General features: G+C 37.5%; 1 protein-coding gene across 2 annotated transcripts in view; it reads left to right on the forward strand.

The window, feature by feature from the left end:
- The window catches only part of tcf7l1b (transcription factor 7 like 1b), a 44887-nt gene extending 43238 nt beyond the window's left edge, over positions 1-1649 (forward strand). For both annotated transcript variants that reach the window (XM_028457182.1, XM_028457183.1), the window contains exon 12: positions 878-1649. In XM_028457182.1, coding sequence (XP_028312983.1) covers positions 878-1371 — 494 coding nt within the window. In that variant the 3' untranslated portion in view covers positions 1372-1649. The remainder of the gene's footprint in view (positions 1-877) is intronic.
- Positions 1650-17608: the final 15959 nt, after the last annotated feature.

A 17608-nucleotide genomic window follows, 5' to 3' on the forward strand; every position in this document is an offset into this window, starting at 1 on the left:
GGTCCCAGTGTGAGACCAGTTTGGAGCCCCTGGTTTAGAGCATCTGATTCACCCCGCAGGAAGGATTACGGTAATAATGACAAAGGGAACATGAATCATTGTGTAAATTTACCAACTAATTCAGTTGTAGATATCTCAGCACTTCCAAATACTGTACACAAATTCAATGAAACTTCACAATATTCGCTGTTTCCCATGCCTATATCACATGATGGCAGTCATGTGATATTATTCTAATTTCAAATCGTTAGAGGACACCAAAATGTTTCCAAAATCCTGCGATTTTCTCAAAATGATTCATCATATATTCCCTAAATGAAAGATTCAAATTGGTCACAAAATCAAGGACATTTAAAGTGAAGATCATGCAGTGACTGATACTTCACTTATTGTTTAGATAGTGTCAGTGCCTTCCATGCTTTATATATTATATTATACGTGGAAGTGCAAACAAGGACACATTATTGTTAAAGATGATTTGTTTTATCCCCTAAAATCTGCGGCCCACTTGAGACGGAACATATTAGTTTGACACCCCTGCTCTACAGTATTCTTCTTTTTCAATAATTCAAATGGACACATGTATTGAGGATTTAAATCTTCTTCCAGATTTGGGTCATACAAAGAAGGTTGTTTGTTGTCGTCCTGATGTCAGACATGTTGAGAACCACAGTTTTTAACGTGCATACCATGAACAACATCCTGCTTGAATCGCATTGTTGCAGCGTGTCTGATAAGTTTTTCACGAGTCCAACATCATCCCCGTTAGTAATCACTCATTCACTTCAGCTGCAGCATTGAGGGACTTGAACCAGATTTTGAAGCCGTGAGCAGATCCATAATTCATCGTCCTCTCGTCCTCTTTTGTTTCTCCCAGACTTCTCCATACGGAGCAAGAAGCAGTGCGTGCAGTACCTTCCCTCGGAGAAGATGTGCGACAGCCCCGCGTCGTCTCACGGAAGCATGCTGGACTCTCCGGCCACGCCCTCGGCGGCGCTGGCCTCTCCTGCTGCTCCGGCCGCCACCCACTCCGAACAGGCCCAGCCGCTGTCACTCACCACCAAACCAGAGGGACGCATGCACCACCACTTCTCCCTCGCTGGGAAAGCTTCAGGATCCACATCCTCCTCCTCTTCCTCCTCCAGCTCTTCTTCCTCTGCCTCTTCCTCCTCCCAGCCCACCATCTCCATCCCTATTGGTACTTCAGGTAGCCAGCCGAGCACCCCCATCCTCACCCGGCCCATCCCCTTCACCTCTCTGCACCACTCCATGCTTTCCCCACCTTCCCCCTTCCACCAGGCAGCCCTGCACTCCCATCATGCCCTGTTCCAGTCCCAGCCCCTCTCTCTGGTTACCAAACCAACTGAATGAAAACACAACTTTCTGCCATTTATTGTGCTGTATATTGCTTTACTTTCAAATAGGTATTAGAAGAACAGTTTTTGTTTTAAAATAACGAAAAGGAATGAATATTATTGGTCAATATTTGACTGCTTCCTTTTCTACATCTCTCAATGAAAACAAAATGTATTTTTTTGTAAAGTTTACTGCAATCCCAGTTCTTTTTTTTTGTTTTTTTTGATGCATTTATCCATTGAACTTCTTCTTGTATAAAAGTCCCACAAATGTACATAGTTTCTTTACTAAAGTGAAAAAAAGAAGGAAAAAAAAAGAAACATAAGACACTTTTTTCTTTTTAGCCAAAACCTGATTCTTGTTAGTACAAATTGAAGGTCATAGTACTGACCAATAATTGCTGCCCTCCCCTCTTATTTTTTTTTTTTAAATTCACACGTGTGTGCCCCTCCCTTTTTGACATGTTAAATAAACATTTTAAATTGTTTCTTAACACAACCGTCTGTCTTCTTTTCATGTTCTAGCTCTGAGATGGGCAATCTTTACCGCAGTGAGGGCCACAAAAATGGAATTTTCAGATCCGAGAGCCACATTATCACAATTCCTGTCAGTATTTAGTATAATTACCTGTCCCTGCATCAACACAGGAAAGAATGAAGAATTGTGAGTGTTTTTGTTGGAGTTTTGTAAACTGTATGTCTGTTTTTTGTGTCTTTTTGTTGTTATGAATGTGTTTTTGTAGTCATTCTGTCTAATGACGTTGAGTCATTTTTGTGTTCATTTTAGGGGTGTCCCGATCCGTTATTGATATCAGTCAGAAAATGAATATCAGATTTTATCGGACTGCATCTAAAATCTCCGATATATTTTATATTTATTCAATTGTAGAAATTATGTTGAAGGTTAAAATTATGTAACCAATAAGTTCATAATAAATGGGTCAGTTTTTCTCATACCAACTGTTGCTGACTATTGTTCTCTGTTTGAGTGACATCACTTGATCAAGACTTTTCTAACATTCTACACTACAAAATAAGTCATAAAAGTATGTATGATTTGTGCTGATATCGGATCAATATTGGTATTGACCAATACGCAAGGCTGCGATATCGCTATTGCATCGGAAGTGAAAAAGTTGTATCGGGACATCCCTAGTTCATTTCATTTATTTTTGTTGTCATTTTGTGTCATTTGTGTATTTTTTGTTGTCATTTTGTGTACTTTTGTGTATTTGAGATTACTTTTAGGGCCACACAAATGTACGGTAGTTGGCGGGCCACCAGTTGCCCGTGTCTATTCTAGCTTCTTTGTGATGTAGAAGTAACTGCACTGTATGTGGAGTATTATTTTATTACGGCAGTTCACATACCCAACGTATTTGTTTTCATGCGTCGTGTTCATAATAAGAACATCATCATGAAACCATTGGTGACTGTGGGGAAGACTTTAATCATTGATAAATCAGAATTAGGCTAACCGCTGTGGAAAGCAACAAATGAAGAAAATAAAAGCACGTCTGCCTGGAGTACAGCGCCTCATAACAATGACAAAAAAAAGCAGGTCAGGCTCATCCTAACGCAGCAAACTCTTAACCGAGATCCTTTTGGGTTCTTTTTTGGACTTTTATTGCGTCTTTCTTCACCATTTGGCACACAGCTTAGGCTTTAATTAACTCTGAGGTAGTGGGATGGAGCCCTGGGGACCTAATTAGGGTTTTCAATTATGGAGAAACACACACAGGGTAGGTTACGGAGTGATGCAGAGATGGACTGATGATGGTGAAGCAGAGAGTAAGGGGCGGAGTCAATTACATTTCTGAATTACAATTACGTGTTCAATTATCCATGTTCAATTACAAGTCAAGGTTACGCTGACCAGCTTTTCTTCCAATTACAATTGAAATTACAATGATTATTTCCCCCTGAAATCACCTTAATTACAATTACGGAGCGTTTCATTAATAAGCCCATAAAACGTATCCTTCCTCTTGTGTTAGCTGTCAGTTTGACCCTTGTCTTAAATCAGCTGTAAAATACACAAAAAAAATATTATCCATCCTTATTTATGAAAATATTTGTATTAATATTTTTGATTGTGGGCATCTGAGCCTTTTATCTGTCAGTATACCCCTAAATTTCAGCTTAAAAAACTTGATATGAAACACAGTTTTGCGTTTAATTCCATTGTAAATGACAGTTTCTCTAAAATGCCAATTACAATTACAAAGTGGTTAACAGTGAAAGTGTTCATTTACAATACAAGCTGATGATCATTGTGACAAAATCCAATCACTTCCTACTATAGCCTCTAAACCTGTTGACACGTGGGGCCCAGTGTACGTCAGCCCTCAGCTGTCAGTCGTCTTCTGCTCTGTTTTAAAGAATCATTAGCTATAATGGTTCTTTGCTTGTTTGCTGCTCCATCTTACATCATTCCAGGCCCAGACCACAGCGCCTGGTGCCACCTTACCAATCCATCAGTGAAATTACAGGTAATGAGTTGTCAAAACAGCCAGAAAATCTGTCTCCTCCCAGGCCGTAAACCCAGAGCAACGCTCGATTCTTCCGAGACAGCGTCCTTATTATAAAACCTGCTTTTCAAAATCTATTTTTAATTCTGACCGTGTCTGACTATTAAGTGATCCATTAAAAACTCTTTGTTATACTTTTACAAAACTGCAGCTATTTATTTTTTTATTTTATTTTTAATATTCTTGTTACTGTTGTTACTTCAGTCGGAGCGTAATGTGCCATTTTTTTTTATAATGTTATAAAAAGCAACTGGATGCTACTTCACCCAACATCTGGCATGTTAGCACGAGGTCAGATTTAATGCATGGTAATTTTTGCTCATTAAATTCTTCCGATCTCATGCCAAGAATCTTCTTTCGGGCTTTCCTTTGATCCTGAATTTATTCCAGGTTAACGATTTGATCATTCACATCCTGATCATCACACACACACACACACACACACACACACACGCACACACACGCATACAGACATGCACACACACACACAAACATAAAACATGGGTTTAATCTAATCTATAACCATTGGAATCACATGGAGCTAAATGTGTTTCTGGGGCAGTTATTAATTTTTCACATTTAAAGATGATCCAATGCTGATAATCATGTATGCTGGGTGACTACTGTATAATATATTAAATGGATGAAGAATGCAACACAATCTGAACTCACAAGTTTTATCACTTTTTGATTACAAAATAAGCAAAACAGAAGTATTTGGCCAAACTAGTTATTTAGGGGTTGGGCTAGGTCGCATATCACCAGTATAAGACTATCTTAATGCTTCCATACTGTATATCAAAACTTTTAGGACAATGTTATGCTTCTAAATTTGTGGGAACATTAAGACCTTTTTTTTTATATACCAACGTGACTGGACCCTAGAGCAATGGTTCTCAAACTTTTTGGGCTCAAGTACCCTCTTTCTCTTATTTCTGAATACAACATTTTGCTCTAGAGAGCAGTGGTTCCCAACCAAGGGTACGTGTACCCTTAGGGGTACTTCAACACACCTCCGTGGGTACACAGAAACGCTTGTAAATTTATTTTCCTGAAATTTTGAGACAAATCTTAGCTTGCTCACAGACATTTTCCTTATCCATCAATAATAATACATTGTGGCACAACTCTAAAATACATTAAAAAAAAAGGTGAAGAGCAACACCTAAAATGGTCAAAACATCATAAAAAAAATGAGTGAAGCTTTAAGACAAGCCTTCTGACGCAAATGAACAAAATAAAGGGGTACTTGCCTTAAGACAGAAAAGAAAAGGGGTACATTGGACAAAAAAGGTTGGAAAACACTGCTATAGAGCATAATGATGGAATGAATGAGTGATCACACACGTTTTAAAGAATCTCATTTTGTAAATATTGATGGATTGATTTTATTTAAGTGTCATGCACATGCTGCACGTGCCCCGCCTACGTGGGCATACGAGACACTGAACCAACATGAACAACAAACAGATGGCAACAAAAACAGTCTGCGACAAAGAGCATCCAACCACAAACATCCTGCACAAAACTTCTCATACTGGATAGACAACTTTAAACTGTAAATGAGTGGAAAGAAACCGTATTTAATGAAGTGGTTCCCGATCTTTTTTTGGATTGTGACCCCATCTTGATATCTAGAATTTCTGACGAGCCCAAAGACGTTTTTTTTCCTTCTTGAATTAGTTTTTGATCATGTTTGAGCTCATATATTATTATTATTATTATTATTATTAATAAAAATTTTTTTTATTTATTTATTTTTTTTACTGCATTTTAGTTAAATTAGATGTATCGTTCACAAAGTGAAAGTATCAAAATACAGTTGTTTAAGATTGTGTTGTTTTAATTAAAAAAAAAGAAGAATTTTAAAAATTCAAAAATGTATCTGAATTTTTCATAAATTTCAGGCGACCCCATTCAAACTCATCAGGTCATTACATATCTGGGGTGGGACCAAGACTGACACTTTATTTGTTAATTTTCCTCTCTCTCTCTGTAGTGCCATCACATACTGTACCCCTTGGAGGTACATGTTCCCCATTTGAGTGACACTGTCCAAGTCCTTTTTGTATATTCTTTGCAATGTAATTGATGTGTCAGTGAGCTGGGTTGTTCTAAAAGATCAGTTTCCTAAGGCTTAATCCACAAACTGAAATATTAAGTGCAGTTAAAAAAAAGTGATTAAATACTGTCTACTTTGTAAAATATTGCTAAATAATGATTGTCTCCTCTGTCAGAATTGTGAGAAAATGGCCTCTACACCATAAATTAATCAATAAGAAAAAAATTGTCAAAAAAATAGCCAAAAAAATGAACTCGGAATGTTTTTTCTATCATTTTTATTTAAGTTGATAAATGTTTCTGAGTACCACCTGCAAACCTAGACCATGCTTTGATGAGTGTGGGGCAGCCTGCATAGAGCCCTGACCTTAGGGAGAACCTTTGGGATGAACAGGAAAGGACCAAGCCGTCTCATCCAACATCAGTGCCTGTCCTCATGACTGCTCTGCAAAATGAAACTTATTCAACATCTTAAAGAAAGCCTTCCAGTGAAGGAAAGTGGAAGCTTGAGTAGTATTTGAAAACACTGTCATTAGACTTTATCCAGATTCTTTTGTCCATTACAGTTTATGTGTGATGGAGGATGTCTCTGTCACTGAAGACAACCTGGAGGAGCTGCTGAATCATTTTGTCACATCTGCACTGAAGATACAGAGGCTGTTAAAAAGCATCACCTCTCACCATGTTTACCTACTCAGAGGAATCCACCCCCACACCATGCATCATGTCCTCCAATAGCCGCGTTCACACAAACATTTGTTGTGGAATCACACTATCACCGGCTCATGTTGTGACAACTAAGACATGTTTGATTCCTCAAAAGCTCTGTGACACTTGTAAGCACACACTCACTCCCTCTCTTCACTCTGATCTTCATAATGTTTGAGCATTGAGATATTAACCCCCTAATATTCTTATTATGTCACTACACTGACACAGCAGATTTCACTCCTCTACACCAGTGTTTCCCAACCAGTGGTACGCGTACCCCTAGGGGTACGTGAGCTTCATTGCAGGGGGCTATTCATATGTCCGTCAATAAAATGATACGTGTGCGCAATGACTTGTTTTTAAAGTTTAAATGCCTGTTTAAAGAGGACATATTCAAAGAAGCTCCTTTTGTGGTAAATGTCATAAAGGCTATAACACAGGCAGGTTAATTATTTGTTTTGTATTACATTAATTTTTATTTCTTCTTATTTTTTTTGTCTAATTTCAACTATTATTTTTATTTAACAACAATATAATCATAATATATTAGTATTAATAATACAAACATTTACTATAATATTATTTCTTATATTTATCATTTTTATTGCCTTGAAGGCAACATCATTTTATGTTATAATATATTAATATTCATTGTTCAATTTATGAAGATGAGATAAAATAACTTGCATTGAATATCCAGTTGTCCATGTTCTACTTTTGGAGAATCATGAACACGTATGAGTGAGGGGGTACTCATGGTACGACAAAAAGACTCCAGGGGTACAAAGGACAAGAAGGGTTGTGAACCATTCCTCTACACAACACGATCACACAATATATTAACAACATGCTCATATCAATCTTTTTCCTGTCCTCTAGAACCCCTGAACCCGTGTATTTCCTTCCTCACTCGTGTAATACTGCCTCCCCCCACCCCCCACCCCCACCCCCCCTCTCTCTCTCTTTAAAAAATTGGCATCATGAAGTCTTTCTGAAGTATGAAATATTATGTTATTTGGTATTAAAATTATCACATTATTTATTAAGAAGAGATGAAGGAAATGGACAGAATTTTCTCTGGAACCAGAAACTTACCAGAACCTAGAGAGAGAGAGAGAGAGAGAGAGAGAGAGAGAGGAGAGAGAGAGAGAGGGAAGAGAGAGAGGAGAGAGAGGAGAGAGAGAGAGAGAGAGAGAGAGAGGGAGGGGAGAGAGAGAGAGAGAGAACACCATCAATAGCCAAAATACAACTCAGTAAATGGTGACTTTTATATTAAGGGCATTAAGATATTTTATTGACAGTCCTAAATCTTTCATGTACAGTGTTTTTACTTTACTGGCTTAATTACTGGACCATTATTTTATATCACAATTTAAAAACAACACATAAAGTTCATTACTTTATTACTTTTGCCCGTCCATCTGTTACATCCTCTTGTCAGTTTAATTGCATTTACTGTACACTATACTGTATATACCTTAGTTTTGTAAGGAAATTATCTATTTGTTCAAAATTTGAGTTGGCAATAAAAAAAACATTTCACATTTAATTTATTTTACTGATAATCTGATATAATGAGGTCCTTTCTAACATTAACCTCTGATTAATCTGGTTTTATTATTCTCATTTTGCCTGTCTGTCACGTTATATTATCTTATGTTAAAGCTGCACAATCATCTCTTTGGTATAGTTACAGAGATTTGACACCATAAAACTACTATATCGACAATAAATAGGATATGGTTTGCCAGATGTTTGTACGTTATGGACTGTCCGTCTAAGTTATTGACTCTCTGACCTTATATTATTCCTAATAACAGGAAGTGTTGCATGTGGAGTCCCAAAGCGATATTAATTGATTGTTATTGTAACATTCACTGAGCTCAGCACAGCTCAGCTGGTGCCTTTGTGGGGACAGGTATGGCTGGCTGTGAGCTTAAGAACCTCCCTCATGTTTTATTCATACCTATTTGACCTTAAAGATGGAAATGCAAATGAGTGTTAAGAATGAGAGGGATCATCAGACTTTTCAAATGTCAAATAGCTTGCCACAATTAGGACATATTCATTACAAGAACCCACAGGTCATACACACCCAGCTGAGATGTAAAACACCTCCAGTTAAATATTTAGATTATTATCTGCACCGTAAAAACAGCTGTGTACTTTTATTAGTCACCCCTGCATCATTTACTACATTTCTACTGTGTTTTTCCTTAGTTCAAAAATAAAAATAAAAAATAAAAATCCCAGTTATCCAGCCCTTTAGAGCATCCAATTCAGCCCGCAGCAGAAAGCAAAAAAAGTCAAAGAAACCACGAGTCATTGTGTCAATTACCAACTAATTCAGTTGTGGATATCTCCAAAATGTTAAAAACATTTCATGAAACTCCACAATATTAGCAGAGCGTACATTCCCCCCCCCCCCCCCCCCCCCCCCCCCCCATGCTTATATCACATGATTCAAGTCATTTTTAATCTGAAATTATTAAAAGAACTCTAAATTTTTTCACAATCCTGCGATCCTGCAAAATCAAATAAATGGATATGACTTCTGCAGGGAATGATGTCTGTCACTTATTGCTTTGGAATTTCATCATTTCTTTATACGTGAAAGTGCAAACTGGATGACAATAGACAATAATGATTCAATTACTCATTTTCAACTTAAGATTAACTGCTTCGTATTTGGCCCTAAAACTTTGTCTGACACCCCTGATATAATAAATGATTCTCAAAGCATGGTCGGCGGACCACTGATGGTCCATGTGGGCCTCGTGATGGAAAGTTTTTGCATTCTAAAAAAGTTGTGAACAAACTTACATCAGAATCAGAAAACGTTTTATTACTAAGTAGAATTTCACAATACCAAGGAATTTGTTTTGGGTGATGGTGCAAAAAACTGAAACAGTATAATAATAATAATAATAATAATAATAATAATAATAATAATAATAATAATAATAATCTATTTATAAAGCAATAAATCTCTGTGTGGCTCAAATATCTCTGCAGTTCAGGGACAGACAGAGCTGAGACTTTCAACATGGCTGCTGCTTGCTTCAAAGGTGTGCGACGTGAGATTTGTTTGGACTGAAATGATGTGTGTTTAATTCAGAATTAAATTTGCATTAGGAATGAAGTGTTTACACGGTCAGTTTAAAGAGGATTTAACTTTTATTCAGAATTAAAGAGGAATTAAAGTTCCCATGTAAACCATCCATGAAAAAGCTACTTAACCTCCCACTTTTCTGTACTTCCAATGGGCACTGCACCAGTAGTAACAATAATAATAATAATAATAATAATAATAATAATAATAATAATAATAATAATAATAATAATAACATATACACATTCAGTTTTAAACATAACATGTTTAATTCATTCTAATTAGCTTTATTTTTCAGTTTTTTTTAAAAAATGTAGCCTTTAGATTAAAAGCACAAACAACAATTTATTTTTACTCAATAAATTATTTTAGAAAGAACAGCCACTATTATTGAAGCGTTCGGTTTCAATGCAGAATTCAAACTCCCATCTATGAATATGTTTTTTTTTTTTTCTTGCGTTCTTGCTTAAATCATTATTATTTTCTCAAGAATTCATTTAAAATATTTTATATAACAATATATAGAGAAAAATATACTGACATATACACATTCAGTTTGAAAGATATTACGTGAAAACTTGTTTACTTCAATCAAACTATTATTTTTTTTTTGTTGATTTATTTTTGGCATGAAAGTTGGTGTTTTAATTTTCCTCTGTGAGCATTTTCTATGTGACAGTGATTTGTCATGGCACAGCAATGCTGCCATCTGCTGATAAGGTCACATACTGAAACTACTACTTATTGTGAAGTGTCAGGCATTGACCTGTGGGTGGCAGACTTGTTGCCTTATCCATTTATTGTGTAGAAAACCAGTTTGCAAAAGCAAGTATTAAAAAAAAAAAAAAAAACCTTCAAGCTCATTTCAGTCGTTTCTTATCTCACATTTCTGCTTTAGTTCAGTGTTTATGGGTGAAAGTACAATAGCAGGATGTGAGCCTGAGCTGAAGCCCAGTGTGGCTCAAATATTTAGTCTCCTTTTGTTTCCTTGTGTACCATTCAAACAAACCAATCATGTACTTCTGTATATGTTCTCCTGATGGATGTAGATATAAGCTACTGTACATCTATAGAAATGTGTTTAACAGACCAACTCGGCTATAGCGTAAACATAGAATGCTCTGAAATAGCTCAAGAATTATAGAGTTGTGTACATAGGAAACGTGCAGTGGGAGTTACTGAAAAGGGCGAGAGGCCGCCTCATGTCATCTCAACTCAAACAATTGAACATTAACAAAAAACATTCTTGCCAACAGTTTATCTTGGTCTTTTGGTGTGTGATAGAAGAAGAATCTAAAACAATATTTCTCACTTGTCTTGGGGCAAAGTCTTTTAAATTCAAATTCCATTTCTGTCTTTTGGCTAAAATCTGATTGAGTTTTTTTTTATTTTATCATTTACAATTTCCTATTTCATACATTTGAATAGGACGACGTTGGTATGTCAGATTACCTCTGATAAGCTGTTGATTCACGTGGTCTCAGTCAAGTTGTAAGTGGAGAATTATTGTTTACACATGTGCCGGAAGACTGACATAAGGAGGGGACGACCGTACTTATTTGCTTTACACCAACGGGCAGAAACACCTCAAAGGCAAATAATCACCTGCAGAAATGTAATAATACTTTGCACCAGTTTCCAGATCACATCACGCTCGACAAGCGGAAACCTTTCCCACCCTTGGCCTGGATCCAGGAGCAATAAAAACACTGTAATCATAATTCTCGCCACAGTATTCACACAGAAACATCCTCCTATAGAATGGTACAGGCCTCCTATAGAAACTGTTTATCAAGCGTGGAATGTGATGATCTCGTCGAGTTTCCACTGTGGATTCTTTTCTAAAGGGTTCTCTTAGCCTAGCTTAGCATTATAGCTCCTTTTAAACGTTTTGCTTCACAGCCGTATTCTTCTGGATTTCTCATCCACATATGTAATATGAGAATAATAATGTTGAACAATTATGTTATTGCTCTACCTTATTAACAAAAGGGGAATAAAGTTGTTGGAAAAAAGGGGAGGAAATGATGTAACTTCCACTCTTTAGAGATACGGTGTAACTCTAGGCCACTAGGGGCGCTAGACCTGTAACTTTCACCTCAAGCGCCCCCTAGTGGCCACAAGTACTGCAGCACTGTCGCAAAAATCAACAGTCAGTCAGTCAGTCAGGTCAGCCTCTCTTATCCTTTAATTGTCCATGCAGACAGTAGTTGATCTGTAAATGGGCCACCTTCTTTTACCTTTTTATTTTTTATTCTTTTACCTTTTTACCCTGGAGAGATGCAACATTGGACCTAGCTGGTGAGTTTTTTAACCTTTGATGTGTTTATTCCCTGGACCTGGGAGGAAAATCCTGCCTCCAAAAAAAGGATCTGCCTGGAAGCTAACAGCACATGTTAGACAAATGTTTGGCCAGGCAAGATGGCGCCTGTGCTCGGCCAAGCCTCTGCTCGACTCCGATGTCGGCTCTTGTTGAGTGTTTTTGCAATTTATGTGGTCATATCAGCCCCACTATCAAATGGATTTGTTTCTGCTGTCCGGAGTTACGATCGTGGCTCTCTTTTTCGCATAAAGGAGTCTATGGAGTCCCTATACAGTAAGTGGGACAGGTACAAACAAACTTTTCCTCCCCCCTTTGTTTGCCCGCGGGACTCACCTGAGTACGTGTTGTTGTCTCGAACTCCTGGCAAAAAGAGGAGGCAGAGGAAACGAGGCTGTCGGTTCGGCGTCCAAGTTAGACGCAGGTGGGCTCCACGTTTGGGAACCGACGCCCTGGATCGCCGGGTCAGGTGCTTACGGAGGATTCCTCTCCTTGGTGTGCGCCGCGGTGGCGCCGCGCTCTCCTCCCGTGTCATCTCCTCCGGTTCCCCGGAGCCAGTGCAACGTTGGAATTGTGACCGTTGGGATACATCGCCTCCATATCTTTCCGTGTTTACACCGGTCAACAACCACTTGACTTCCCGTCACAGATGGAGAGCACATGACCGTGTTGCGTGCCTTCGACCAATCCCGCTGTGTCCAGCTCGTACAGCTCCAGCTGACGCAAAGTCCGTGACGTCACCCTTGATTCGGCTTGGCCTATTGAATGCCCGTTCTATTGCAAACAAATCTTTCTCCTTGAATGAACTGTTTACCATGAAAAACATGGATTTTATGTTCATCACGGAGACATGGCAGAGAGAAGAGGAGTTTATTCATCTAAATGAACTCTGTCCTGACGGCTGCTCAGTTGTTGGGAAGCCCCGCTCCTCTCGTCGCGGAGGAGGTCTTGCTATGGTTTACAGGGACACTTTCACCTGTAAAGTGATGAATACTCAAGTCTTCCCTTCCTTTGAATCACAAATGTTTAAAGTTGGTTCGCCCCGCTCATTTTATTGTATGCTGGTTTATCGTCCCCCTGGACCTGCTGCTGCCTTTTTAAAGGATTTTAGTGACTTTTTATCTTCAATAATCAAGTTGGAAAATGTTTTAATCCTTGGAGATTTTAATATTCATGTTGACGACAGCACATCCTGCCCAGCAGTGGAACTTTTAACAATGATTGAAACTTTTAATTTTGAGCAACACGTCTTCGGCCCTACTCATCAAAAGGGTCACACGCTAGACCTTGTTTTTTCACTTGGTCTTAATGTTGCCAACCTTTGTATAGAGGATGTCCATATGAGTGATCATTACTGTGTTTTATTTGATTTAATCTCCAGTCCTGAGCCTGTCCTTTCTGAGTTTAGGTCACAGAGGCGGATCATCACAGAGAACACAACAGCAACATTTTCTGCTATGTTTAACTCGGAACTGTTCTTGCAATGTAATGATGTAGACAGTCTCATCCACAGCTTCAATAGCCATTGTGAGTTCATTATGGATCTGGTTGCACCTGTCAAATCCAACCTGGTGACTCGCAAAGCACCGAGTCCCTGGATTAGTGATGGTATTCGTGATTTGAAGAGACTATGTCGAAAAACTGAGCGTCTGTGGAAGTCTTCCAAACTTGAGGTTCATAGGTTGCATCTGAGGGAACTTATGTCTTCTTTAAACGAAATTATAAAAAATGCCAGATCTGACTACTTTCGTCAGCTGATCACTTTGAACAAGAAAAAACCTCAAGTATTGTTTGATACTATCAACTCTATTGTATGTCCTGCTGCTCCTCTTACACCTGTGTTCTGTAAAGCTGACAGCAATGATTTCCTAAACTATTTTATCGATAAACTCCAGGATATCAATGATAATCTTCCTTTGCTCTCGTTCTGCACACCTGGTGCTGTTGAGCTTGTTTCCCACGAGTGGTCCTCTTTTAGCCTTGTAACACAGGCCGATGTCTCATCTATGGTAACCAAAATGAAGCCCTCTTTCTGTGTGTCTGATGTTCTGCCCTGTAGATTTTTTGTAAAAGTCTTTGATGTCATTGGCCCGTGGGTTACCGATCTGATCAACCTTTCCCTGTCAACTGGTGTTTTCCCCAGTTCTTTCAAACACGCAACTGTAGAACCACTTCTCAAAAAGCCCAATCTGGACCCAGCAGATTTAAAAAACTTCAGGCCCATTTCTAAACTTCCGTTTTTGTCCAAAGTGTTGGAGAAGGTGGTCTCTGATCAGTTAGTACCCTTCTTGGAGAAACACAACATTTTCGACACTTTTCAGTCCGGTTTCCGTAAGAATCACTCCACGGAAACCGCCCTGCTTAAAGTGTCCAGTGATATTATGATGTCCGCGGACTCTGGAAAATGTGCTGTTCTTGTGTTGTTAGATCTCTCGTCAGCATTTGACACTGTGAATCATCAAACCATGTTGACAAGACTGCGTGACCTGGTTGGAATGTCTGGACCAGTCTTGGAGTGGTTCTCCTCATATTTGTCGGGGAGGAGTTTTAGTGTCTATGCAAATGAGTTCCTGTCTGACCCTATCTCTAAACCTAACTCTAAACCTAAACCTAACTAAACCTAAACCTAACTCTAAACCTAAACCTAACTCTAAACCTAACTAAACCTAAACCTAACTCTAAACCTAAACCTAACTCTAAACCTAAACCTAACTCTAAACCTAAACCTGAACAAAACCCTAAACCTAACTCTAAACCTAAACCTAACTCTAAACCTAAACCTATCTCTAAACCTAACTCTAAACCTAAATGTAACCCTAAACCTAACTCTAAACCTAAACCTAAACCTAACTCTAAACCTAAACCTGAACAAAACCCTAAACCTAACTCTAAACCTAACTAAACCTAAACCTAACTCTAAACCTAAACCTAACTCTAAACCTAAACCTAACTCTAAACCTAAACCTAACTCTAAACCTGAACAAAACCCTAAACCTAACTCTAAACCTAACTCTAAACCTAAACCTAACTCTAAACCTAAACCTAACTCTAAACCTAAACCTAACTCTAAACCTAAACCTAACTCTAAACCTAAACCTGAACAAAACCCTAAACCTAACTCTAAACCTGAACAAAACCCTAAACCTAACTCTAAACCTAACTCTAAACCTAAACCTAACTCTAAACTTAACTCTAAACCTAAACCTAAACGTAACCCTAAACCTAACTCTAAACCTAAACCTAACTCTAAACCTAAACCTAACCATAAACCTTACCCTAAGACGCTACGTACGTGTACTTGGATAACCGTACCAATAGCACCGGAGGTTGTCCGTACGGCAACCGTACAAATAAATACTTTCAATAGAAATTGGTTAAAATGCTCTTTCATTGACTATTGCGGTGTTTCTCAAATGGGGGTAAGTGTACCCCTAAGAGTACGCAATCGCACAACAAGGGGTACTTGAGAGAGAGAGAAAGTGAAAAAAATAACTAACCAAAGCATGAAGAATATTGGGTTTCATAAAGTTTATTTTCAGTTCAAAATGATAATCATAATATTTTTGATGAAAATAAACTTGATTAGAACATGAAGTGAAAATACATTTGTCCATCTTGTTCCCACACCAGGAGAGAATAAATCCATTCAGGAGGCACTAAATACTGTTTCATTGTACTCATTGTTAGAGTTTTGAGATACTCTCGTGTTCAGTACCTGAGATTATACAGAGAGACATAGTCAGAGGTTCTGCTTTGGTGAATCAATCAATAAATTTATTACAGATGAACAGAAAACGAATCAACAACAACAATATCAAATCAATAGGAACTAGGAACTCATCTAGTACACAGCTGAGGGCCTCAGGGTTCTGCTCACTGCGTAGTTTTCTCAGCATTAATATTCTATGTTGTTATTTAGTGTCCCCTCCCTGGGCTGGAACATGGCTGCACGTGTCTTCTTTTGTTATGATACGTAAAACATTTGTGATTGTCAGGGACAAATATGAGCTCATCAAGTGATAAAGACATACACAAATTATATAAGTCAAAGCGTAGATTTCAGAAGTTTATATCAAACAGTATTATTTTAATTAGAAGATGTTTTACATTTAGAAATCAAACGATCAGTTATTATAGTTAGTTAAAGATGACATTTACTGTTGACATAAACCAATACAAATTATGTTCAAGATTATTGGTTGATTCATTATCATGTATCACTTAGGGGTCTATTGTGTCTATTTATTAAGTATATGTATATTAGTTGTTTAATGTGTCTCAAGTTTAATATTTTAAATTGAATTATTCTTATTTGTTACCGATTTAGATTTTGCGCATTTTGCTCAAACTGTCTTTTGTAGTGTTAATCTGTGTCCCAGTTATTTATATCTGATTTGTCTCATCGCTTACGTACTTGCTCGTGTTATTGTTAGATTTAGATTAAGTTGAAATCAGATGTTCTAAAACTGTTTGTTCCAAAAAATAGACTGTGAGAAAGTTGAATATATTTCATTAGGAGTAAATACGAGTTAGTGGACAAGTCATTATAGTTTGTTAAAAAAAAAAAAGAAACTATAAATAATGATCCATATTTACATTATTTACAAAATTAGATTATTTAAAATGTGTTATCACTCATTCATTACATAATTATGCTCTGTAGTTGTTTATCATTGTATTTTGAGCAAAACGTTATAGTTCGACAAAGGGGGAACTTGGATTGAAAAATAAGAGAAAGGGGTACTTTGGGCCAAAAAAGTTTGAGAACCACAGAACTACTGTATGTGTAGTTTACTTGTATACCAGTAGAGGCCTCTGCTACTCTCCATACTTTGTAGCTTCAGACCATAGAGAAATGACAGTGTCTGCTGCCTACCCAGAATCCTCAGCGGTGAGTATTGATATCACAAGGTTCATTTCACAAACAGTGTGCACTAAAACCAGAGGTGGCAAAAGTACTAGACTTCAGTACTCAAGTAAAACTATAGACACTTGGATAAAAAATTACTCTGGTGAAAGTAAAAGTATTGAAGTTGCTTCCTTACTTGAGCAAAAGTAAAAAAGTAAATGCTACTAAATGAACAAATGTCCCTTAAATATTAAGACAGGGTTTTTAAATTAGTAAATTTCATATATTTTATGACGAAAATTTTATGTAGAAAACAGGTACATGGAAAGAAATGAAATCGGTTACCCTTTATGAAAACCTGGAGAATTTAGCACTCATTATAAACACAATTTGTAAAGGCAATTAAACCAAGAGCAGCTTTGAGTTTAACATTTTTAAAAACCTGAAAATGTTTACTCTAAAACTAAGGGACTTGCTTAACAGATCAAAGTAAAAAGTCACCAAAACAACAAAATACTCAAGTAAAGTACAGATACCAGAAAAAAACTTCTTAAGTACAGTAACAAAGTAGTTAAGTACTAGAGGTGTTACTTGTCACCTCTGCTCTGAAATGTCATTAAAGCGGATAGACAGGACGGCTGCTGTACGAGGAAACTTTAAAGACATTTA

The sequence above is a fragment of the Gouania willdenowi genome, chromosome 9, assembly GCF_900634775.1.
Source record: "Gouania willdenowi chromosome 9, fGouWil2.1, whole genome shotgun sequence".
Lineage (NCBI taxonomy): Eukaryota > Metazoa > Chordata > Actinopteri > Blenniiformes > Gobiesocidae > Gouania > Gouania willdenowi.